The 25,328-nt window shown below is 45.1% G+C and overlaps 1 protein-coding gene across 1 annotated transcript; it reads right to left on the reverse strand.

Moving 5' to 3' along the window:
• Positions 1 to 304: 304 nt before the first annotated feature.
• Positions 305 to 9,027, reverse strand: LOC144511365 (uncharacterized). Its single transcript, XM_078241657.1, has 4 exons — positions 7,806 to 9,027; positions 2,438 to 2,610; positions 1,329 to 1,453; positions 305 to 628 (listed from the first exon to the last, which is right to left on the reverse strand). Exons 1-4 carry the CDS (start codon positions 8,978 to 8,980, stop codon positions 470 to 472), a joined length of 1,632 nt encoding a protein of 543 aa, XP_078097783.1. The 5' UTR covers positions 8,981 to 9,027; the 3' UTR covers positions 305 to 469.
• Positions 9,028 to 25,328: the final 16,301 nt, after the last annotated feature.

The raw sequence follows: 25,328 nt of genomic DNA on the forward strand, positions 1-25,328 counted from the left end.
CAGGCTCCCTTCCGTTACCAAAAATAAGTTTTAATTGGAAGCTTGCTTGGCAATCTATGACGTTTCTTGAACAAGGAACAGAGCTGGGCCACAGTTCCAGTCCTCCCAGGCCCAAATCCACCACTTGTACAACACAGTGCAGAGGTTCTCAGCAGTTAAGTTAATATCCCCTTTCTGCTGTTAAGTCCAGTGACACCATTCATCTCCTCGATTCACCAGACACAAGCTAAATTGGGACACCATTTATCCCTCAAGAGGATTTCATCTTATGGTTGACCTTGGTCAAAAGGAACGAGCTATAGGTCAGTTTTCAAATGCTTTTATTTTCCCCTCGCCCCACCATAGATAAATAAATTTCAAGCGCTTTGTACCTGGGTTTATACAATGCCAGTACAGTCTTGGAGGTAGATTCAGTAGCCAACTGGTTCACAATGATTACAGCAATCCCAAATGCAGTCATCAAGTCCTCTCACTTAAAGATTTTTCCCTGATTGAAGGGTTTGCCCACATGTTGGAATGCTCCCTCCATCATGAAGTACTCATTAACCACAGCCTTGCATTCGTCGGTGTCCACATCCAACTTCTTCCAGGAATACGGCTCACAGGTCACTTGCCATTCTTCATTTAACTGGAGGGGGGAAAACTATATAATTAAAGTGGTGGATTGGCAGCCTCAGACCAGTGGACCCTTGGACAGTTTAAGTGTGCAATTTCAGCATTGTATGGAGAGCATTAGCTACGAGTAGAGGTTGGAGAAACTTGGCTTGTTCTCACTGGAACGATGGAGGTTAAAGGGCAACCTGATAGAAGTCTACAAGATGAGGGGCATGGACAGAGTGGATAGTCAGAAGCTTTTTCCCAGGGAAGAGTCAATTACCAGGGGGGATAGGTTTAAAGTATTGGGGGGGGGGGGGGGGCAAGGTTTAAAAGGAGATGCAAGAGGCAAAAGAGGGTGGTGGGTGCCTGGAACTCACCACCGGCAGGGGGGGGGGGGGGTAGTGGAAGCTGATACAATTGTGACTTTTAAAGAAGCGTCTTGACAAATACATGACTAGAATGGGAATAGAGGTCCCCGGAAGGGTCGGGGGTTTTAGCAGCATGGTCGGTGTAGGCTTGGAGGGCCTGTTCCTATGCTGTAATTTTCTTTGTTCTTTGAATGCTACAATTAAAAAAGGACAGTTGGCACAAGAATCATACCCTTTTCAGAAGGCAGCATTTTCAGCACAGGTACAAAATTAGCCAAACAAAAATATTTCCTATTGACCACTTTCCCCCTTTTCAGTGACATCCTGGATACCAGATAAAAACTCAAAACCAGTCAGTCTTACTTCAGAAATGAGCTGCTGTCCTCGCAGAATCCAAATTCCCGATATCGAGCGTTCACCATCAGTGCCAAAGAGGATTACACTCGCAAAGCTGTGCTTCCGCAGCCCATCCAAACACTGGAACAGCCCTGCATCACAGATTGCACAAAATCAAACAGTAAAGGACTGTTCACAATACCGAAAGCGACCCTGCAAACAGCAAGCATGTGTCTGTCATCCATTCAACCACAGGTTGGGTGGTTACCCTCAACGCGACAGATACCCAAGGTTTGTGAAGATCAACCAGTTTCTACAAGAAATGCTCGAGAGCCATCCGCAGTTTCCCAACTCTCAACTTGTGCTTCGAATTTCCAAGTTTTCATGGAAGTTCCAAATACTTAGGCTTCAGCCAGAGATTTAATCCTGCACCCCCACCAAGTCTTGTCCAGGGGACAAGGGGTTAGAACAAGCTACCAGTTAGGTCATGCAATAGAATGGAGGTGGACAATCCTCTGCTTCCCATTAAAATAAATCACAAAATTTATTTTCTATAGTCGAGCAGGTAATTAACACCACTGGGCAGCCAGCTCCAGTTGGTCACACTGAAGTTACATCAGATCCTTCTATCACCCACTGCCCCATCTCTACACTTGTTATTGTAATGATGCCTTGCCTTCCCAACCAGACTGGACGATTCATGACTTGACCATTGTTGGGCAGGGGATCTTGCCATGATGATTCATTACAGATGCCACTAATCTATAATAGCTTGATTGTGGGTAGCGCCTGGCACACCACTCCTGGACCTTGCCTCAGTTATTGAGCTCTTGACAACAAAGGAGGGCAGGAAGGGGATGTTCTGGGGCAGTGTGGAATGAGGATGATACAAGAGATGAAAAAGAATGGGTAAGATGAGTGAGAATTAAATGAGTTCTTGTACAATAAAGGCAGTAATTTCATTGCAAATGTTTTGCAGGACTCTGGTATTATTCAAGGCAACAATTTTAATTAATGTGGGGACATTCCTGGAAACTTGGACTATCCGAGCAGAATTGGCAACCTCCATGCATGTCACAAAATGACAGTAACATTCTCCGAACAAGCAATAGATTACTCCTCCATTATTTACTAACCAGTTATTAGATTCAAGCTCATGAAATCCAGGCAGAGTTCTTGAGGGTACTTGTACTCCATGTACCAAACCGACCAACCCTGCTCATCAAAATTATCCCACAGATAGGGGAGTGCCACAGAACGAATATCCTCATTTGAGTATTTCCACTTGAACTCATTCAGAACAAAGGTACTAAAGAAAAGATTTTCATGCCATTAAATATGTTCAATATTAAACAACCTGTGTACACAGAACAGACATTAGACAGTCCACAACGTCATCCAGACAGAACAGGATTAATACACTGGGAATTTGGGTGGCACAGTGGTTAGCACTGCTGCCTCAGTGCCAGAGACCTGGGTCGATTCTCAGCTTGGGTCACTGTCTGTGCCGAGTGCACGTTTTCCCCCCCGTGTCTGCATGCGTTTCCTCCAGGTTAGGTGGATTGGCTATGCTAAAATTGCCCCTTAGTGTCAGGGGGATTAGCAGGGTAAGTGTGGGGTTACAAGTTAGGGCCTGGGTGGGATTGTTGTTGGTGCAGACTTGATAGATCAAATGGCCTCCTTCTGCACTGTAGGGATTCTATGTCTTTGCAGTAAATCAGGCAGTTCAGTGACCTTTCATTTCAGAGATCTGGTTATCATCCAGAAATGTGATCAAAACCTTCATGTATCATTTTACTGAAGAATGGTGAATATAGGTAAATATATTGCAGTCTGTTAGTCAAGGATAAAAATCTACAAACTCAACTAATACCTGGAATGGGCAGGCTGTCTTACGAGGAAAGGTTGGGCAGACTAGACTTGTATCTGCTGGGGATTAGAAGACTGGATCTTTATGTTACAGTCCAGAGGGGTTTGGATAGAATGGATTCCCCCATCTCATGGACTTGGGGGCACTGTTTAAAGGGGTTACCCATTTGAGACGGTGGAGGATTTAGTGTCTTTGGAACAAACCTTCAAAGGGTGGTGGAAGCATATTTGAATATTTTTAAGGTAGAGCTCGATAGATAAATAAATGGGGTGAAAAAAGTTACAATCAGGTCAATCCTGATCTTACTGAAGGGCAGAGCAAGCATAAGTGGCTTACTCGGTCTTTGCAAGTTGGTAAAACTTAGTAAGAATAGGAGATGCATGGAGAATCAAAGACAACCCAGTGTAGATTCATCAAGTTATTATTGAAGATGTGACTGAGGGACATAATCAATAGAAACAGCGAGCTAAATCTGCTCACTGGGCCTGCAGTCAGGTAGGTCATGCATCTCAATTTACTACTTGTTTCTGTAACCCTTACTCAGCACAAGTCTAACAATCAAACTGACCCCAGCTACTCAAACTGCCTTCCACCCTTATCCTGGAAAGGGTCCAATTTTAAAAATTAGCCTTTGAGCTCCCCCAACTACCTACACCCCACAATTAAGCCATCCCTTAATCTTCTACCAGGAATAAAAGCCTAGGGTAGCCTCTCCTCAATTTAACCCTTTTGGCCCCAGAATCACAGGTGAATGGATTCCCTCCAAAGCCAATATATCACTCGAGGTAGTATCTAGACATGAATGTAGTCATCTAAATGGGGTCTAACCAGAGTTTATACAACTGACATCATTTCCACCCCTTGAGATAAAGCAAACATTAGCATTACTTGGAACCCTGGAGCAATTTTCATAAATTAATCCAAAATCTTCATTTCCTATTGGAGCGGCCTGGTGGTACAGTGGTCAGCATTGCTGCCTCAGTGCCAGATAAGGCAAAGGAAAATCCAAAGAGCTTCTACAAATACATAAAAGCCAAGAGTAACTAGGGAGAGAGTAGGGCCTCTTAAGGATCAACAAGGTCATCTACGTGTGGATCCACAAGAGATGGGTGAGATCCCAAATGAATATTTCTTATCAGTATTTACTGTTGAGAAAAGCATGGATGTTAGGGAACTTGGGGAATTAAATAGTGATGTCTTAAGGAATGTACATATTACAGAGAAGGAGGTGCTGGAAGTCTTAAAGTGCATCGAGGTAGATAAATCTGCAGGACCTGATGAGGTATATCCCAGGACATTATGGGAGGCCAGGGAGGAAATTGCAGGTCCCCTAGCAGAGATATTTGAATCATCGATAGTCACGGGTGAGGTGCCTGAAGATTGGAGGGTGGCAAATGTTGTGCCTTTGTTTAAAAAGGGCTGCAGGGAAAAGCCTGGAAACTACAGGCCAGTGAGTCTCACATCTGTGGTGGGTAAGTTGTTGGAAGGTATTTGAGACAGGATCTACAGGCATTTAGAGACGCAAGAACTGACTAGGGACAATCAGCATGGCTTTGAGTGTGGAAAATCATGTCTCACAAATTTGATTGAGATTTTGAAGGGGTAACCACGAAGGTAGATGAGGGCAGTGCAGTTGATGTTGTCTACATGGACTTTAGCAAGGCCTTTGACAAGGTACCGCATGGTAGGTTGTTGCATAAAGTTAAATCTCATGGGATCCAGGGCGAGGTATCCAAATGGATACAAAATTGCCTTCTTGACAGAAGCCAGAGGATGGTTGTCGAGTGTTGTTTTTCAAACTGGAGGCCTGTGACCAGCAGTGTGCCTCAGGGATCAGTGCTGGGCCCACTGTTATTTGTCATTTATATTAATGATTTGGATGAGAATATATAGAGGGTATGGTTAGTAAGTTTGCAGATGACACCAAGATTGGTGGCATAGTGAACAGTGAAGAAAGATATCTCCAATGGGCTGATGAATGACAGATGGAGTCTAATTTAGACAAATGCAAGGTGATGTATTTTGGTAGATTGAACTAGGGCAGGACTTACTCAGTTAATGGTAGGGCGTTGGGGAGAGTTACAGAACAAAGAGATCGAGGGGTACATGTTCATAGCTCCTTGAAAGTGGAGTCACAGGTGGACAGAGTGGTGAAGGCAGCATTTGGCATGCTTGGTTTCATTGGTCAGAACATCGAATACAGGAGTTGGGACGTCTTGAAGTTGTACAAGACATTGGTGAGGCCACACTTGGAATGCTGTGTACAGTTCTGGTCACCCTATTATAGAAAGGATATTAAACTAGAAAAAGAGCGCAGAAAAGATTTACTAGGATGCTACTGGGACTTGATGGTTTGAGTTACAAGGAGAGGCTGAATAGACTGGGACTTTTTTCTCTGGAGCGTAGGAGGCTGAGGGGTGACCTTAAGAGGTCTATAAAATAATGAGGGGCATAGACAAGGTAGTCAATATATTTTCCCAAAGGCAGGGGAGTCTAAAACTAGAGGGCATAGGTTTAAGGTGAGAGGGGAGAGATACCAAAGTGTCCAGAGGGACAATTTGGTCAGAGGGTGGCGAGTGTCTGGAACAAGCTGCCAGAGGTAGTAGTAGAGGCGGGTACAAATTTGTCTTTTAAAAAGCGTTTAGACAATTACATGGGTATAGCGGGATATGGGCCAAATGCAGGCAATTGGGATTAGCTTAGGGGTTTTAAAAAAAAGGGCGGCATGGACAAGTTGGGCCGAAGGGCCTGTTTCCATGCTGTAAACCTCCGACTCGTGTTCAATTCTGGCCTCAAGTCACTGTCTGTATGGAATTTGCATGTTCTGTGCCTGTGTGGCCATGGTAAATGGTCTTAGTCTCCCAAGTTTAAAACTTGTGTGGCAGTGGTTAGCACTGCAGCCTCAGCGCCAGGGACCCAGGTTCAATTCCCAGCTTGGGTCATAGTTTGTATGGAGTTTGCAAGTTCTCCCAATATCTGTGTGGGTTTCCACCGGGTGCTCTGGTTTCCTCCCACAGCCCAAAAGACATGCTGGTTAGGTACATTGGCCGTGCTAAATTCTCCCTCCGTGTACCCGAACAGGCACCGGAATGTGGCAATTAGGGGATTTTCACAGTAACTTCATTGCAGTGTTAACGAGAGCCCTCGTGACTAATAAATAAACTTTAACTAGAGTTTAGAAATACCCTCCTATGGGGTCCAAACTGGATGACCTCAGAAATCCAACTGCCTGTTTTGCCAATTCATTTCAACTGAGTGTCTAATAACATCTTATTACGTCATCCAGTCTACAAACCAATACACCGAATTTTGCAGTGAATATATTTTGGCTTATATTACATTAAATGCTATTGTCTTGTTCATTCAGAACAGCATGGACCTCAGATTTTCATTCTCTGCATGTGAGCTTGGACATGGAGGGGAATACTTGCTAAATTTCCCTTTCCATCTCGGGAGAGCTGAATTTTAATCAATTTAAAGCTCCTTTCCAATTGTATTTAGTGCTCCTGAAGTACAATTGGAACTTCCACCAGCTGCTGTGGTTGAGATTTTAACCTATGCCCCAGAATGTCAACCCGAGCCTTTGGGTGGCACAGTGGTTAACACTGCTGCCTCAGTGCCAAACCCAGTTCGATTCCCAGCTTGGGTCACTGCCTGTATGTTCTCCTTGTCTGTGGGGGTTTCCTCCCATGGTCTAAAAGACATGCTGGTTAGGTCCCTCAGCGTACCCAAACAAGCGCTGGAGTGCGGCGACCAGGGGATTTTCACTTCATTGCAGTGTTAATGTAAGCCTACTTGTGACTAACAAACAAACTTTTTGGATTGCTAGTCCAGTGATTTCACCATGGTCTCCAGTGTACATCCTCCCTCAATATACAATTTGGAAGCAACTTTGCGAAAGTCTAAGACACGAGGAAACACAGTAGGGATAAAAAAGCTGGTTGATGGGCATAAAGAGTTAGACATCGTTTGGATTGAGGCGGCACCAAATGGTCAGGACGACCACAGGAAGCCACAATGCGTTACCAATGCTTTTCCAAAGTATTTACTGCTTATAAAGTAGCCACCAGGCTCAGATTAGTGGATCAATCACTCAAGCTGCATAGATTTCAATGATAGCTTCCCGTTTGCATGGCACATTTGTGCAAGGGATCTAAAAGTAGTCACAAGCCATCAAGGTGGTCAGGAGCATGAAGCACAATTGGAAAGGAACGTCAAATACATTTATACAAGCAAAAGGCTGGAGCAGCATGTTAGACGAGGGAGAGAGAGATATGTAGTGAATAGAATGTGGTGTGCCCCCCACCCCCCTCTACCCCAAGGTGGCCAGTGGGGAAGAGGAAGTTAGATGGCAAGGTTAGATTGGTGGAGGACAGCTCAGCAGCAAAGTCTGACATTGCTGGAAGAGCTGAATGGTTTACTCCATGCTAATGGAGCAGTTACACTGGCCGTGGGAAGGTTAACGCGGTTTGAAAAACTGTCACAAGACAGTGATGACCTCAGACAGTAACAGGTCATTGCATCTTGCTATGCAAGTTAGAGGAAATGTTCCTTCCACCATGAACAATACTGGGTTTGAAAACTGACCAAACATAACTCAGACCAGGAGACATCCACGCAACACATCAGCTTACCTTTTTGGCATGTTTACAAAAGGATCTTTGGCTTTTAACTGATCAGCTGGTTTGGAGCCCCATCCATCATCATATTCACTGCAGACCCTCATGGGTTCCTCGGTTCCCAGTCTGCCTCCTTGTGATTTATCCACTGCATCACATTTAGTTGTTTCACTGTCTTTGGGTGCATCAGCCATACTTGCTGCAACTGATCCACCCGCCAGAGACGGATCAATGTGGGCACTCTCTTTTGAAGTTTCTAGCACGACCACGTCAACAGTGGTGGGTACATCCACCTTAGAAGCACATATTGCACTTGTAGCTTCCCGTTTACATACTTGATCCTTTGCAGAAGCATCTAGTGTACTCAATGAGACCACATTGGCCTCTTTCAATGAATCTGCCTCACCTACAGCCTCCTCTGCAGCCAATCCATCTTTGGATGCACTCATTATGGCAACTTCCTCTTTGGACGGCCGATCTTGTTTAGTATCCTCCATTAGCTTCAGGTCACTGGAACAGCCCTTTCCAGAATCATCTGCCATTCTGGCCTCAGTTCCACACTGGGACACATCAAGCTGGCTTGCTTCAGTTGGACTCTGCTCTTCAGAAGCTTCTGCTGCAGAGATTTCAGATTCCCCTTTCGATTCATGTACCAAACTTGCATTACTCAATCGATCCTCCTCCAATAAGGATACTAAAGTGCTTCCTACTGTAGCTCCATCTGCAGAACCAGGTTTGTTCAAGATTTCAACCAATCTCGTCTCTTCAGAGATTCCTTCCTCTTGGACTCTCACTGCTGCCTCCTCAGCTGCTCCCTGCTCTTTGGATTCACCAGTTACACAGACTACCTCCACAGAGAGATCCACCAGAATGTCAGACATGGCCTTCTCTTTACTTCTCATTTCCTCATTTGTGGTTATAGCCTCTCTAGAAGCAACAGCTGACCTCCCTGCTTCTATTCTACCGTCCACTGAGGCACACACTGCACAGAGTTCTGCTTCAGATGCATCGATTAAACTGGCTAATCTATTCTGCCAAGGGGGATCTGCAGCACCAACTGGTTCACACTCCACTGAAGATCCTACAGGGTGGGCCTCAACTGCAGACACTTCTTTATCCACTCCGGTGTCAACAAGACTGACTGTTTCTTCATTGGATCCATTCCCTCCACAAGTCGAGACTAAGTCCATCTCAGGTCTAGCAGCTTCTTTGGTGACATCTTGCCCTTCCAGTGGTTTTGTGGCTGTGGAAAGATGAATGTTTTGCTGTAGAAATGTACACCATTGCCCCATCCCTCCAGCCATAATTTTCCTACTCAACTCAATGCCCCAACTTACCACAGGACCCTTGAACCAAAGCCAAATATCAGTTGCATAAATACCAGCTTATAGAAATCCAGGCAGCTAATTAACTCACTGGATCAAGAACTTGAGATTCAAATAAACCCATTCCAAATTTGGCCATGCTAAATTGCCCCTTAGTGTCAGGGGGACCAGCTAGGGCAAATGCATGGGGTTGCAGGGATAGGAGCTGGGTGGGATTGTGGCCAGTGTAGACTCGATGGGCCAAATGGCCTTCTTCTGCACTGTAGGAATTCTAATGATTCTAAACATTAATGTACACTTCAGCTAGTTCAATCAACCTCTTTGCAAGTTCTTGCAGACAGTCTCTACTGTACAAGAAAAAAGTCTTGACCCTTGGATTCTCTAGTTTTACCTAAAGCAAACAATTCTTCAACCCTGCCAACCGCCCCCCCGCCCAAAAAAACACCCTTGGTTTTCAGTTTTGCTTTCATTGAGCACTGACCTCTTGTACTAACACATTTAGCCATCTTCCCTCAATGCCACGATTAGCACTAGAGTCCTTAATGCAATCATTAACACTCCCTTCAGCTTGTGCCCATGACAGCTTTGTTAATCTCATGGCAGTGGTTAGCCTCAGTGCCAGTTCCTAGCTTGGGTCACTGTTTGCGTGGAGTCTTTATTGTTCTGTCTGCGTGGGTTTCCTCTGGGAACTCCGGTTTCCTCCCAGTCTCAAAGTGTGCTGGTTAGGTGTATAGGCCACAGTAAATTCTCCCTCAGTGTACCTGAACAGGCACCAGAGTGTGGCAACTAGGGGATTTTCACAGTAACTTCATGCAAGTCTACTTGTGACAATAAAGTAGGTTTAGAAAACCTAGTTATTGCTGATAAACACCTGGCTTCAGTACAAGTCAGGATGGAGCAGTATCTAGACCCCAGATAGTTCTATTCCCACGTCATGGGTTTTTGCTCCTTGATCTCAAAGCCTCAAAAAGACAGGTTCACAGTGCAAGTATGAAAAATGCACAACATGGTGAATAAGCTTGGTGAGCTACAAGCACAAATAGCTAGCTGTAGGAGACAAAGGTGTAGTGGCAATAATGAAAAATGGGGCTCAAAAAGGTGGTGGGGACTGGAGTACTTGATATGCATTTGGAAATAGGAGGACCTGCATCTATCTTCTGTAGGAGATTTTTCCAAGTCAGGATTCATACCATGCAACCCAAATGCGTCGAGTTGGGCACTATCCCATGGTCATATAACAGCACGAAGGTGCCTCAACTCCCATGCCCATTATAAGCAGTACCTTGTAGCCCCTGCCCATTGTTCCTTACCTGGATACAGGACAGCTGGCTCCACCTCTGCTAGTACTTTCTGGAATGGGGGCTGATTAACACATGTAGTGAACCAGCGGTCTACATCACCATACTCCCCCCTCAGAGAGGGGTCCAAGACCTAGAGTGATGAAAAAGACACATTTACTGGTGACCTTCGAAAAGACCAATTAGCTAACTGAAAATATTCAGGTTTATTGCCCGATATAAATAACCTTGGGCAGTTACTGAATTTTTAGAATTAACTTGTCAATCCCATCGCTGGACAGCTCTGTCTGAAATGGACGCAAACTGGGAGAATGAATCACTGATTCATCATTTGAGAGCCTGGCTCTAATCAACACAAACCAAAGTCAGACAAATTAGGATTATGTTTGCAACGACAGCTCCATAGAACTCGATCTCTCCTTACCAGACATCCGAATGCATACTATACAAAAAGTTACTGCAGATGCTGGAATCTGAAACCAAAAGAAAATGCTGAAAAATCTCAGCAGGTCTGGCAGTATCTGTAAGGAGAGAAAAAAGCCAATGTTGAGTTTCCAGACTGGACGCAAAATATCAGCTCTTCTCTCACCAGAAGCTGCCAGACCTGCTGAGATTTTCCAGCATTCTCTCTTTTGGGGTACTGAATGCATGTGTTCCCCAGCAGAGATCCCAGGATTGCTACTCAGAATAGAAATCCTGGATAAGTTCACCATCCCTCCCCAAACACACCCAGGACAATTCTCCCCACCACCAAAATTGAAGAAATTAAACACTCCAGAACAGCCTCCCGTTTCATCCATTGTCTGCACAAACACCTCAAGTAGCTTGGCCATCACATCCAACAAGTCATGCACTGGATCCTCCTGGATGCAGAAGGGGGGGGGCAACCCAAGATGAAGTGGTGACAGATGTCAGACCTCCAGCTGGTGAAGACACTGCAGTGACAAGAGTGGATAGGAGAGAACAGTGCACTTGATGTGTCTTGTACATCGAGATATGGGAGCTACTAAGTCTCAAGTTGGTCAGAGCCATAGCGGTTTACAGCCCTTTGACCCAACTTGTCCATGCCGTTTTTCTTTTTTTAAGACCACTAAGCTAGTCCCAATTGTCCACATTTGGCCCATATCCCTCTATACCCATCTTACCCATGTAACTGTAAATGCTTTAAGACAAAATTGTACCCACCTCTGCCAGCTTGCTGCAGACACACCACCCTGAGTGAAAAAATTGTCACTCAACCCATTGGTGTCTCTCCCCTCACTTTAAACCTATGCCCTCTCGTTTTAGACTCCCCTACCTTGGGGAAAGATATTGACTATCTACTTGATCTATGCCCCTCATTATTTTATAGACCTCCAAGATCAACCCCAAGCCTCCAATGTCCCAGGAGGAAAACGTCCCAGTCTATCCAGCCTCTCCTTATAACTAAAAATCAAGTCCTGGTAGCATCCTAATAAATCTTTTTTTGCACTCTTTCCAATGTAATAACTTGTGTGCAGTCCTGGTCACCCGATTATAGAAAGGATATAATTAAACTAGTGCAGAAAAGATTTACTGGGATGCTACCGGGACTTGATGGATTGAGTTATGAGGCGCTGAATAGACTGGGACTTTTTTCTCTGGAGCATAGGAGGCTGAGGGGTGATCTTATAGAGGTCTATAAAATAATGAGGGGCACAGATCAGCGAGATAGTCAATATCTTTTCCCAAAGGTAAGGGAGTCTAAAACTAGAGGGCATAGGTTTAAGGCGAGAGGGGAGAGATACAAAAAGTGTCCAGAGGGGTAATTTTTTCACACAGGGTGGAGTGTCTGGAACAAGCTGCCAGAGGTAGTAGTAGAGGCAGGTACAATTTTATCTTAAAAAGCATTTAGATAGTTACATGGGTACGATGGGTATAGAGGGATATGAGCCAAATGGGATTAGTTTAGGGTTTTTTTTTAAAAAGGCAGCATGGACAAGTTGGGCCGAAGGGCCTGTTTCCATGTAAATCTGACTATATCCTTTCTATAATAGGGTGACCAGAACTATACAGTCAACAAGACAGTCGGTAATAATAGCACAGCTCAGAAACCTGACTATTATTGGAAGGAAATATTGGTCTGCAACAGTAGTTAAAACTAAATTGCCCAAAAGAAAATAAATTAGCATTCATTGGCTCCATTTAAGGGAACACCAACTGGTCAGAGTACTAAAGCAACTTTTAGTTTTAAATTGGTCATTTGTTGAAACTTAATTATCTCTAAATCTTAGCCACTTTGATTCCCAGAGTTGTTTCTACACAATTCATGCAATACAACAATAGAAACTAGGAGTGGGTCATTCAGCCCTTCGAGCCTACTCCACCATTCATTTAGATCCTGATCCAACTCCCTCCACAAGCCCCCCCATACCCCTTTAGCCCCAAGAGCCATATCCAATTTCTTGAAATCAGACCAACATTTTGGCCTCAACTACATTCTGTGGTAGTGAATTCCACACATTCACCACCCTCTGGTGGAAGAAATTTCTCCTCACTTCAGTCCCAAAAGGTTTACCCCTTATCCTCAAACTATGATCCTTAGTTCTGGACTCCCCCACCATTGGGACATCTGCTTGTCCCTTATGCCAAGAGTCCAAAGCTTGCACAACTTGAAGCCAACAGCACCCGTCTTCCAGAAAGTGATGACTGCACTTGGGGCTCAGTGCCATGTGGGAGGGAGGCACTGGTGCAGTGATAGTTGCGGCATTCCTGGCCAAAAGTGTAGAGACACTTGAAGTTTGTCTCAATAGTACGGGGCAGTGCACAGATTTCAACTCACCCAGTAAAAACTGGGTCAGTGCATGCTGCACATGTTTAAAGAAAACACCAGGAGTGTGGCGATTGGAAATGGTTAAGTAGCAGCATCAAAAGACTGGTGTGAAGACAGTGCAAAGTGGACAAGTTGAAGCTTTAGTTCTTCATATCCTAGACCCTTCACTAATAGTACCTCCTTGGGAAAATAAATTGCAAGTAATTCTGGTAGATTAAAGAGTTCCTGTTTGCCCAAGGCATCAAAGGGCTCTCAGCCTATATCTTCAGACAGACATTCTTAATTTGAAATCAATCCACTTCAAGTTAATGTTTACAGATTGAGCTGAATGACAAATGCACCATGGTCTTGAACGTTGGACTTTTAAAGGGTTGAAGAATTGCTTTAATCTTCACCACATTACTGATTTCCAGACACACCAAGTGTGAGAAAGTTGACATTTAGTGACTAGCTGGAAGCAGACCTTCCTTCTTGGGTACAGTTAGTTGAGCCCTAATGGTTCTGGGATGTGACTCGATCAGTCACGTGTTCAGTTGCTGGATTCCTTCCTCTGGTACTATCTGGACACAGCTCTACATTAGTAACAACCTTCAAATACGAGACAATTGCCAAAAAAGCACCACAGCCCAGTCCTCATCTTCTCTTCACTCAATTGCCAAGCACTTCAAGATGGTGATTAGTACGGCTGCCTCAGCACCAGGGACCTAGTTCAATTCTAGGTGACTGTGGAGTTTGCACACTCAGCATCTGCGTGGGTTTCCTCCCACACTCCAAAGATGTGCAGGTTAGGTGGATTGGCCACACCAAGTTGTCCTTTAGTGTCAGGGAATTAGCAAGGTAAATACATGGGGTTACATGGTTAGTGCCCGAGTGGGATGGTTGTCATTGCAGGCATGATGGGCCAAAATGGCCTCCTTCTATACTGCAGTGATTCTATGAGCCACGATGTGGCCCAGTAACACCATCAAACCACATTTAACACAGGCTAAAGTAAACCAGGAACTCTCCAAGCCATTTGCCAATACCTTGTGCTGAGGTGAAGCAGCCTATCGTAATCAAACTGGCATCTGCAATAGAGCACCAAGATTCTTAACAATTCTCCACAATCAGATTGGGGATGTAGGGTTGACTATAGATAAATATTAGAACACCAAAGCCAGCCAGTCACATGACCAAACAAAGTTTGCACCAAAGCAGAACACCAAGCAACTTGGCCAAGCAGTGACGGGTGGCATCGGTTAACAGATGTTTGGGTCAGGTGGGGACTTGAGAAGTACGATTTGCATTCAAGTTAAATGGGGAAAATAAAGGATAGTTTGCAGAATTGCACAATGTTTGAGACCATTCAGCCCGTCATGTCTGCACCAACTCAAGGAGCAATTCAATTGCCACACATGGTACATTCTGCAAGATACTTTTATGATCTATTGATTTAAGGAATTAACTTGCACAAAAGATCCACTTGAAACCAGAATCAGCTGGAAGCAAAGTCTGGACAAAGGACTGCATTAAAGGCATCTGCTCTTGAATTCTATCTTCTGGTTCTACATCTTGGATGTGCCAGTACAGAATCCGAATAGAAAAATTCTATTTGTGCCTCTGGGTGCCTACAGCACTGGGGAAATGGAGACCTGGATCCTGTACCAACTCACCTAGAATCTGACAATGGATACCTTCAGCATTCCTAAACAGGAGTCATTAAATCTGGGCCTGAATCAGAACTCATTACAATGGGAGAGATGGTATTCTTAGGCACCCAGTGAATTTTCCCAAGGATCCAATCATCCAGCAAAGGAGTGAAGATGCCAGAGTTACTTGTACAAGGCACACATCAGTTGAAACCGGAGGGGTTTAAAGGCCAATCACATTAATAGCCTAGTTAAACAGGAGAAGCCAGGTACTCTGCTTTCTTACTGCAATTCTGGATATGTTTGGATTGGGGTGGAAAAGGCAGGAAATTAAAGAAGCGGCACGGTGGCAGAGGTTTGCACTGATGCCTTACAGTGCCAGAGACAAGTGTTCGATTCCTGGCTTGGGTCACTGTGTGTGGTGTTTGCACATTCTCCCTGTGTCTGCGTGGGTTTCCTCCAGGTGCTCCAGTTTCCTCCCACAGTCCAAAGATGAGGTTAGATGGATTGACCATAGTAATGGTCCCTGGAATTAGCTAAGGTAAATGCATGGGGATAGGGCCTGCGTGGGATTGTGGTTGGTGCAGACTCAATGGGCCTAATGGCCTCCTTCTGCATTGTGGGTTTCTATGAAATTCTAACTCTTTGCAGGCAACCAAATCAGGAAGAGTGGTGTTGGTCAACTGTAGAGCCAAAGAAGAAAAATCCTACCGTATTATATCAAGGGGAGGCAGTTTGAGACTGGGAGGTTCTTGCACAAACTCAGACTGGAAAGTGGTTGGATGGGGGAAAAAAGACATTATAGAGACAGCTGCCAAGAAATAGGACACATGGCTCTCTTGAAGTTCATACCCCAATAAATACATGACCAGAGGCAAGACAGCACCAGGATTTAGGATCAGGTTTTGAGACCAGTTTGGAAGTCAGCTACAGGTTCTAGATCAAGGAAGCAGGCAGCAATCATAGATTTGATATCTGGTGAAACAAAGTAGATTGACTACAGATCAGCAGTTTCTTCACACAATCTGAACAACTTCACCACATCCAATAAGAGTTCATTCTAGCTCAGCTCTGAAGCATCACACCATTACCTTGAGCTGCACAGTCTGGTAATTAAAAAATATAGTCAGGTCTGGAGTCCAGACTAATACACACTCCCTTGAGAATCTAGCAGATAAAACACTAACCCTCCTCAGTAACCAAAGTAATAAGCCATCATCCACCTACAGGTGGGGCAGCACGCTGGTTAGCACCGCTGCCTCAGCACCAGGGACCTGGGTTCAATACCCTGCTTGGGAAGTGTGTAGATTTTGCACATTCTCCCCATGTTTGCGTGGGTTTCCTCCCACAGTCCAAAGGTGTGGGTTAGTTAAGTGGAAATTGCCCCTTTGTGTCAGGGGGATTTGAAGGGTAAATACATGGGGTTGTTGGTGCAGGACTCAATGGGCTGATTGGCCTCCTCCTGCACTGTAGGGATTCTATAATACCAAAATCTCAAATTCCAATTTGGCTGAAAAAAGTCAGATTCTGAAAGCCCTGTGGTATCAGTCACCTCAAACAAATGTCTAGAACAGAGAAGATCATTTATCCTCAGGAATGACAAGTGGAACATTTGTTAACCAATACAGAGGCTGTAAAACAGTGCTAGTGAGGGAGAGGATACATGAAAGATGCTCTCAGCAAGGGTCACTTGTGCTTCATTGGATATTATAAAACAGTCAGGAGGTGGGAAACTGATCAGGTACCAGGCAATTCTTACTTTGAAAAGTCCCAGCATTGCACACACCAGTGTGATGTCAGCTAGAGTGACATGCTCACTGACCAGGTATGTCCGGCCACGGAGGTGATCATTCAGCAACCCCAGTACTTTCTTCACATCTGCTTTGGCACACTCAGCCACCTGCAGAGTAAGATCATGTATATTAATCACCTAGACTGGCAAGCACAGAGCAAAAACATTCACAGATAAAAGAGAGTGACCTGTAGAGGGGACAAGGAGGCATTGGATGGGCAGAGTGCAGTTTCAGTGTGAAGTGAAACATTCACAGGAAATGCAAGAGGCTGCAATATAAAAGGATAATTCTAAAAGGAGCTCAGGGAGACCTGTGTTCACACAGGACAGTTGGGAAAGTGGTCAAAAAGGCATGCAGGAAGCAGGAGAGCTTTATAAAATAGACGCAGAGAGTGCAAGTTAGCTATGAGCAACATTTGTAAAACTGCTTTGGCCCACTGGCATAGTGCATCTGATACTGAGCTCAGAAGACGCAGTCTTCCACAAATGTATTGTAATGCAATCCCAGAGACCAGGCCAACACCTCAAACATCCTTGGCAGAACAGAGTAGCAAGTCTTTAACATCACAGGTCTATACTTCGTATTTGCAGAGCAACAGCCATCTTTCTTGATCAGGAAAGAATGGGCATCTTGTTCGGGAAAGGGTTGGACTTTTACCCCAATGTCTGACTCTTCCAGAATGTTTAGTTTTCTTCAATTGCCTGGAGGCATATGGCAACATAATGGTTGTTTCCCTGACCACAGATGCTGCCTGACTTGGGAGTCTTTCCTTATTTTCCATATAACACAGTTGTGTTGCTGGACTAGTAATCCAGAGGCATTAATGCAAAATGGGAGAAGTCAATTCCCTCTCCCTTTGGAGACACTCCACTATTCAATAAGATCAGGGCCTTAACTCCACTTTCCTGCAACTCCCTTGTAGTTGGAAAGTCCGTTCAACTCAGCCTTGAATATATCCAGTGACGCAGTCTCCACTGCTCTCTGGGGTATTTAATCTCAAAAAAGATTTCAAACCCTAATAAACTTCTCCATCTTCACGAGGCACTGCTTACTTCCTCTGCCACTGAAGGTGGGGGAGGGAGGTAATGTTTTTGTCCCAGTTTGTTCATCTGTAAACAATATTAAAAACTAAATGACATTTCAACAAAACCTTGGTACACACATTGGGTATGGCCAGGCCCAAAGAAGAACTGGGTATGGGATTGGCAATGATGCAGTTCCAGATGCTGGAACTTTTACTTTGGAGTTTAGAATAAGGAGTGATCTTCTTGAAACAAGACCCTGAAGGGGATTTTTCCCCTTGTGGGGGAATCTCAAACTAGGCATTTGTGTTTCAAAAAAAATTAAAGGGTCTCCTATCAGTCTGTGGAATTCTCTTCCGCAGAGAGCAGTGGGCTGGGTAATTGAATATATTTGCAGGCGAGGGGGCAGGCAGGAAAATGGAGTTAAGGCCATAATCAGATCAGCTATGATTGCATTGAACAGTGGAGCAGGCTCAAGAGGCCAAATAGCCTGTTCCTACTGTAGCTCTCAGTTAGACTAGGATTAGTGATCGAGAGACAAGAGTTCAAATCCCACCATAGCGACTACAGAAAACGGAATAAAAATCAGGGGGGAAAATATAATGGGGACCGTCTGAAGAACCCACCTGGGTCACTGGTGTTCAAGTTTTTTAAAATTCATTCATGGAAGTGGGCATCACTGGTTGGGGAGACCAAACTGTACCCAGTACTCAGGTGCAATTCTTCAATTGCCCAGAGAAGGTGATGGTGAGCTGCCTCCTTGAACTGCTGCAGTCCATGTGGTGCAAGTGCACCCAGTGCCATTAGGGAGTTCCAGGATTTTGACCCAGCAACAGTGAAGGAACAATGGAGTTGCAAGTCTGGCAAAAGTAGGGAAAATCCTAAAATATTCTATAAGTATATGGGAAGAGGATAACCAGGGAAAGAGTAGGGCCCATTAGGGACCAAGGGGGAAATCTGTGGGTGGAGGCAGAGGACTTTGGTAGAGTGTTAAACAAATATTTCACATCTGTCCTCACCCACAGAATGAGGTGGTATTTATGGAACTCGGAAAGAGAGACCAAGACTCTAGAGAAAAATCATAGGGAGTGACAAGGTATTGGCAGGCTTAAAAGTGACAAATTTTTGTGGGAGGCGAGGGAGGAAATTGCAGGGGCTCTGACCCAAATTTTTAATTCCTCCCTGGCCACCGGGGAGGTGCCAGAGGACTGGGGAACAGCTAATGTGGTCCCACTATTTAAGAAAGATTGTAGAGACAAGCCAGGGAACTACAGACCAGCGAGTCTCACATCCGTGGTTGGGAAACTACTGGAGAAGATTCTGAAGGAGAGAATCGATCTCCATTTGGAGAGGCAAGGTTTGATCAGGGATCGTCAGCATGGTTTTGTCAGAGGGATGTCATGCCTAACAAATTTGATTACATTTTTTGAACATGTAACCAAGTGTGTGGATGAGGGTAGTACAGCTGATGTAATTTACATGGATTTCAACAAAGCCTCTTGACAAAGTCCCACATGGGAGACTTAAAGCTAATGCACATGGGATACAGGATGATCTGATAAGGTGGATTCATAATTGGCTTGGTAGTAGGAGACAGAGGGTGATGACAGACAGCTGCTTTAGTGACTGGAGGCCAGTGATGTACCACAGGGAACCATGCTGGGCCCCCTATTGTTCATCATTTATATAAATGACAGGTGACTATGTGGGGGGGGATGGTGCGCGTGCGCGTCAGGATCAGCAAGTTTGCTGATGACAAAGATTGGCCGGGTGGTTAACAGTGAGGTCGAGTGTCTTGGGTTACAGGAAAATATAGATGAGATGGTCAAATGGGTGGATAAGTGGCAGATGGAACTTAAGCCTGAAAAGTGAGGTGTTGCACTTTAGAAGGAGTAATTTGACAGGGAAGTATACTGTGAAAGGTCTGACACTGGGAAGTTACAAAGAACAAAGGGACCTTGGCGTGTTTGTCTATAGATCTCTGAAGGTGGAAAGACAGGTTAACAGGGTGGTGAAAAAGCCATATGGCACACTCACCTTTATCAATCAAGATATAGATTACAAAAGTAAAGATCATGAAGTTGTATAGAACTGGAGGCCACAGCTGGAGTACTGTGTGCAGTTCTGGTCGCCACATTATAGGAAGGACGTGAATGCACTGGAAGGAGTGCAGAGGAGATTCACCAGAACGTTGCCTGGGATGGAACATTTAAGTCATGGAGGTTGGATAGGCTTGGATCGTTCTCTCTGGAACAGAGAAGACTGAGGGGCGACCTGACTGAGATGCACAAGATTATGAGGGGCATGGACAGGATGGATAGGGAGCAGCTGTTCCCCTTAGTTGAAGGGGAAGTTACAAGGAGACAAGTTAAAAATGAGGGGTGGGAGGTTATGGGGGTATTGGAGGAACAACTTTTTTTACCCAGAGGGTGGTGACATTCTGGAATGCACTGCCCTGGAGGGTGGTGGAGGAGGGATGCCTCACATCCTTTAAAAAGTATCTGGATGAGTACTTAGCCTTGAATGTTGTGTGGGCCATGGGCCAAGTGGGATTAGGTGGGCAGGTCAGGGCTTTTCATGCATCAGTGCAGACTCGATGGGCCAAAGGACTTCTTCTGCCCTGTAGTATTCTGTGATTCTGTGAACTCAGAATGGTGCGAGACTGGAAGGGAACTTTGGTGGTGTTTCCATGTATCTGCTGCCCTTGTTCTAGTGGCAGAAGTCACAGGTTTGAAAGGTGCTGTTGAGGAGCCTTGGTGACTTGCTGCAGTGCATCCTGGAGATGGTACACACTGCTGCCACTGTGGGTTGGTGGTAGAGGGAGTGAATGAATGAATGATGGGGTACTAGTCAAACAGGCTTGGTCCTGGATGGTGCAACAAATGCCCTCATCCAGGCACAAGAAGAGCATTCTATCACATTCCTGATTTGCTGAGATAGTGGACAGGTTTGGAGAGTCAGGGGGAGAAGTACACTGAGCCTTTCCCCTGCTCTTGTAGCCACAGTATTTAGTTGGCTGGTGCAGTTCAGTTCCTGGTCAGTGGCAAAACACCCAGGATGTTGAAAAAAGGTGCCATCCTTTTTCCAGTGTGGCCAAAACACCAGATTCACAGCTATGTGGTTGACTCAACTGCCCTCAAAAGGCCTAGCAAGCCATCCCACTGCATCTCACTCAATCACTTCCTCAAAAGCAATTGGGGATGAGTATGTTGGCTAAAGTCCCCCCCCCCACCAAAAAAAGTGATTATCTGCTATATCACATTGCTGCTCATAGGTTGAGTGGGCAATAAGTGGTAGATGGAAAAATAGGTTTGCTTTTCTACTCGTCAAGTGGAGGGATCTGGGTGCCCTGCACCTGGAGTGCTATATACAGTTTGGTCCCCTGAAGGGCATACTTGTATTGGAAGCAATTCAGCAATATAATTTACTAGGCAGCTTCTGGAAGAAGAGGGTTGTCTGAGGAAAGCTTTGAGCAGTTCAATTGTGCACAGTTCTGGTCACCCCATTATAGAAAGGATATTAAACTACAAAGAGGGCAGATGGTTTGAGTTATAAGGAGAAGCTGGGACTTTTTCCCCTGGGGCGTTGGGGTGACCTTAGAGGTCTATAAAATAATGAGTGGCACAGATCAGCTAGATAGTCAATATCTTTTCCCAAAAGGTAGGGGAGTCTAAAACTAGAGCGCATAGGTTTAAAGTGAGGGAGAGAGATATAAAGGGTCCAGATGGGCAATTTTTTTTCCCACAGGGTGGAGAGAGTCTGGAACAAGCTGCCAGAGGTAGTAGTAGAGGCAGGTACAATTGTCTTTTAAAAGCATTTTGATAGTTACATGGGTAAGATGTAGTCAATGACCCTCTGGACAAAAGATGTAGAGGCATATGGGCCAAATGTGGGCAATTTGGACTAGCTTAGGGGGTCAAAAAAAAGCAGCAGCATGGACAAGATGGGCTGAAGGGCCTGTTTTCATGCTGTAAACCAGAGGAGTTTAGGTCTATATTTATCACTATTTAGAACAAAACTGGGGGGATATTTTTTCTTAATTTGTTCATGGGATGTGGGCATTGCTGGCTGAGTCAGCATTTATTGCCCATCCTTAATGGCCCTTGAAATGAGTGACTTGCTCGGTGGTTTTGAGGGCATTCAAGACCATTGCTGTGGGTCTGGAGTCACATGCAGGTCAGACTGGCTAAAGACAGCAAATTTCCTTCCCTAAAGAACATTAGTGAACCAGATGGGTTTTTGGTTTCATGGTCATCAGACTTCATCTGCTGTGGTGGGATTTGAACCCAGGTTCCCAGAGCATTACCCTGGGTCTCTGGATTACAAGTCCAGCAACCATATCACTATGCCACCACCCCATAATTTATTGAAAAAATGCAAGGCCTTGAGGGGACTCGATAGGGTGAATATTAAGAGAATGTTTCCCCTCATGGGTTTGGGAGGAGGCTGGGTGGAATCTAGGACTCAGTGGGGGCACGAGGGATCTCCATTCAAGCTGGAAGCAAGGAGGAATCTCTTCCAGGAGGGCTGTTAGTCTTTGGAAATTCTTTTGTCCAGAGGGTCATTGACTATATCGAAAGCAGAATTGGACAAGACTTTTGATGGGTCATGGGGGGACAGATGGGAACAATCAGCCATGATATTGAATGGGACAAGTCACAAGGAAGTCAAGGGCCATGGGGGAAGGCAGCAATCAACCATGATCTCGAAAGGTGGAGCAGGCTTACTAAAATGCCTATTCCTGCTCTTAGTCCATGAGAGAGAGAGAGATTGCTGTGTGGGTCACTAGGTCAAAATCCTGGAATTCCCTCCCTAATGGCATTGTGGGTCAACCCACAGAACATGGGACTGCAGTGATTCAAGGTGGCAGCTCACCACCACCTTCGAGGGCAACTAGGGACGGGCAATAAATGCTGGCCAGCCAGCAACGCCCACGTCCCAATGAATAACTGTTTCCTGAAATACAATAGTGACTGCACTTCAAAAGTGGGTCATCTCCAAAACTTTTTTTTTTGCTGTTAGCTTTAATCACAACTTGCTGTGGTCAAAGGGAAGGAGTCAGTTTCATGGCGAGTTCAACTTGAAAGAATCACATTTCCTGTTGCACTGTAAAGAGGCTTCATTTAAACAACTGATTGTAACTCACTGAAGGTCAGAGCTATCCCTCGAACATTAGTTTCATTGACAGCCTCATATTCCCACAGACGGCAGGAAGGGTGGGCTGCCATTTGGGAGTCAGCATTTCGTCAAAGCAATTTATAGCAGGAGTGAATCTCAGAAGCATTCTGCACCGAGTGTGGGTGGGCAGACAGCAAATTATTTAGTGAGATTTACTGATTAAATCAGTGCAAGAAAACAGCAGGGAGGGAGTGCAAGAGGATTAACATGGCCCCAAGTACACAAGACAAAATCACTGGGAATAGACAGGTCATTCAGTACTGGCAAACTAAGGCAGGCATTGTGGATGTTTCAGGCTTGCCTAGATACTGATTGGGGATGGTTAAACTCAGGACTACCTTGGAACACTGTTTCCCACCAATCCCCAGCTGAGGAACAGGGTTTTCTGTGCCAAGCAGATACCAACTTGTAGTTGTACAGGATGCTGGGGAGGCCACACCTGGAGTAGTGTGTTCAGCTTTGCTATAGGAAAGATGTTATTAAACTGGAGAGTGCAGAAGAGATTTACAAGGACTTTGCCAGGAAGGGACTGAGTTATAGGATGCGTTTGGACAGACTAGGACTTTTTTTTCCTTTGCAGTGCAGGAGACTGAGGGGTGATCTTATAGAGGCGAATAAAATCATGAGCCATGGATAGGGTGAATGCACTCGGTCTTTTTCCCAGGGTTGGTTGAAATCAAGAACTAGAGAACATAGATTTAAGTTAAAGAATTAATGGGAACCCAAGGAGCAGTTTTTTTTAAAAAAACGAGGGTGGAATGAGCTGCTGGAGGAAGTGGTTGAGGCAGGGACATTGACAACATTTATAAGGCATTTGGACAGATACATGGATAGGAAAGGTTTAGAGGGATATGGGCCAAATGCAGGCAAGTGGGGTTAGCTTAGATGGGCTTTCTGGTTGGCATGGACCAGTTTGGGCCAAAGGGCCTGTCTCCGTGCCGTAGATTCTATGATAGCAGAACACCTTTAAGAGCCCCAACAATGCCAGTTTCAAGGTTACCTTCTTACTGGGATTATAAAGAAAATGCAGACACCACACAGCAACTTTGAGCTACAACATGGGAAGCAGCTTTTTAAAAGAACATTCACAGGACACCAGTGGCACTGGCATTTATTGCCCATCCCTAATTATCCTCAAGATACTGGTGGTGACCTGCCTTCTTGAACCACTGTAGGCCTGTGGAGTAGATATACCCAGTGCTGTTTGGGAGGGATTTCCAGGGCTTTGACCCACGGTGATATATTTCCAAGTCAGGGTGATGTGGAGCTTGGAGGGGTGCTAGCAGTCAAGGATTGGAAAGTGCCTTGGCGAGTTGCTGCAGTGCACCTTGTGGATGGAACACAAGACTGCTACTCTGTTGGTGGTGGAGGGGATTAATGTTTGAGGTGCTGGATGGGGTACCAAGTGGGCTGTTTTGTCCTGGATGGTGATGATCATCTTGTGCTGTTGGAGCTGCACTTCAGGCAAGTGGGGAGTATTCCATCACACTCCTGACTTGTGCCTTGTAGATGGCTTTAGGGAGTCCCAGTCTCTAACCTCACTATCTGATGCACATCAATTTAGACACGAGGCTCGAAGCTTCAGTAAATGAAGGTTTTTATTTACTATTAATGAAGCTATCAGAACTTAAGTACACTATCCCAGACTGAAGGGGTCCCGGCCAGAGCAGGGACTCGTACCTCTCCCAGGAGGCGGAGCCCGACTGGGATGTGCCACAACAGTAACAAACACAGGTGTAACAACCCCACCCTAACCCAACAGCAACAGTAGTACAATCCAACAGTAACATATATACATCCTTGTAGTACTGGCCAGCCCTGGCTCAGTACTATCCAGTGGGAACCAACGATGGTTCACCACACTATCAGCATCAATCTCCTCCACAACGTTCTGCATCTAACGGATGGTGCTGAAGTAGATGATTTTATTCAGCAAGTTGCAGATTAATGAATCTGATCAAATGGTGCTGAGTTTTAAAGCCACTGCCTAACCAGGAGACTTACCAACTTGCTGGACTTCAATACCCAGGCTGCAGCAGGAGAGACAAGCTCGCTTTCAGCAAAGTTAATCCACTGCTGAATGAGGGCAGCTTCTTGTCTGGAAGTACCTCGCAGAACATCATGACTTACTGCAAGAAGGGAGGAAAAAACCCATCACAACATGCTTTCACCAAACCGGAGCCACATGTATACCACAAAAAAGTTTGCACAAACTGAAACTACTTGCATTTAATGTAGAGTTTCAAGCAGTAAAACATCCAACAGGCATTGCAATTCAGTCAAAATTGGACGCTACCACATAGGACCAAGAGTTTAGCCAGAGATGGAGAGGAGGAATAAAAATGGAGAAAGCACACAAGGTTTAGGGAGGGAATGCTCAGATCTTGGGGCCTGGGCACTGCAAATATTGACAATTAAAATCAGAGGCCCATGAAGCCATGATCTGATGAGTGCAAAAAGCAGAGGGTTGTAGATTGAGATGGACAAGGCCATGGAATGGCAG

Source organism: Mustelus asterias, chromosome 24, assembly GCF_964213995.1.
Source record: "Mustelus asterias chromosome 24, sMusAst1.hap1.1, whole genome shotgun sequence".
Classification (NCBI taxonomy): Eukaryota; Metazoa; Chordata; class Chondrichthyes; order Carcharhiniformes; family Triakidae; genus Mustelus; species Mustelus asterias.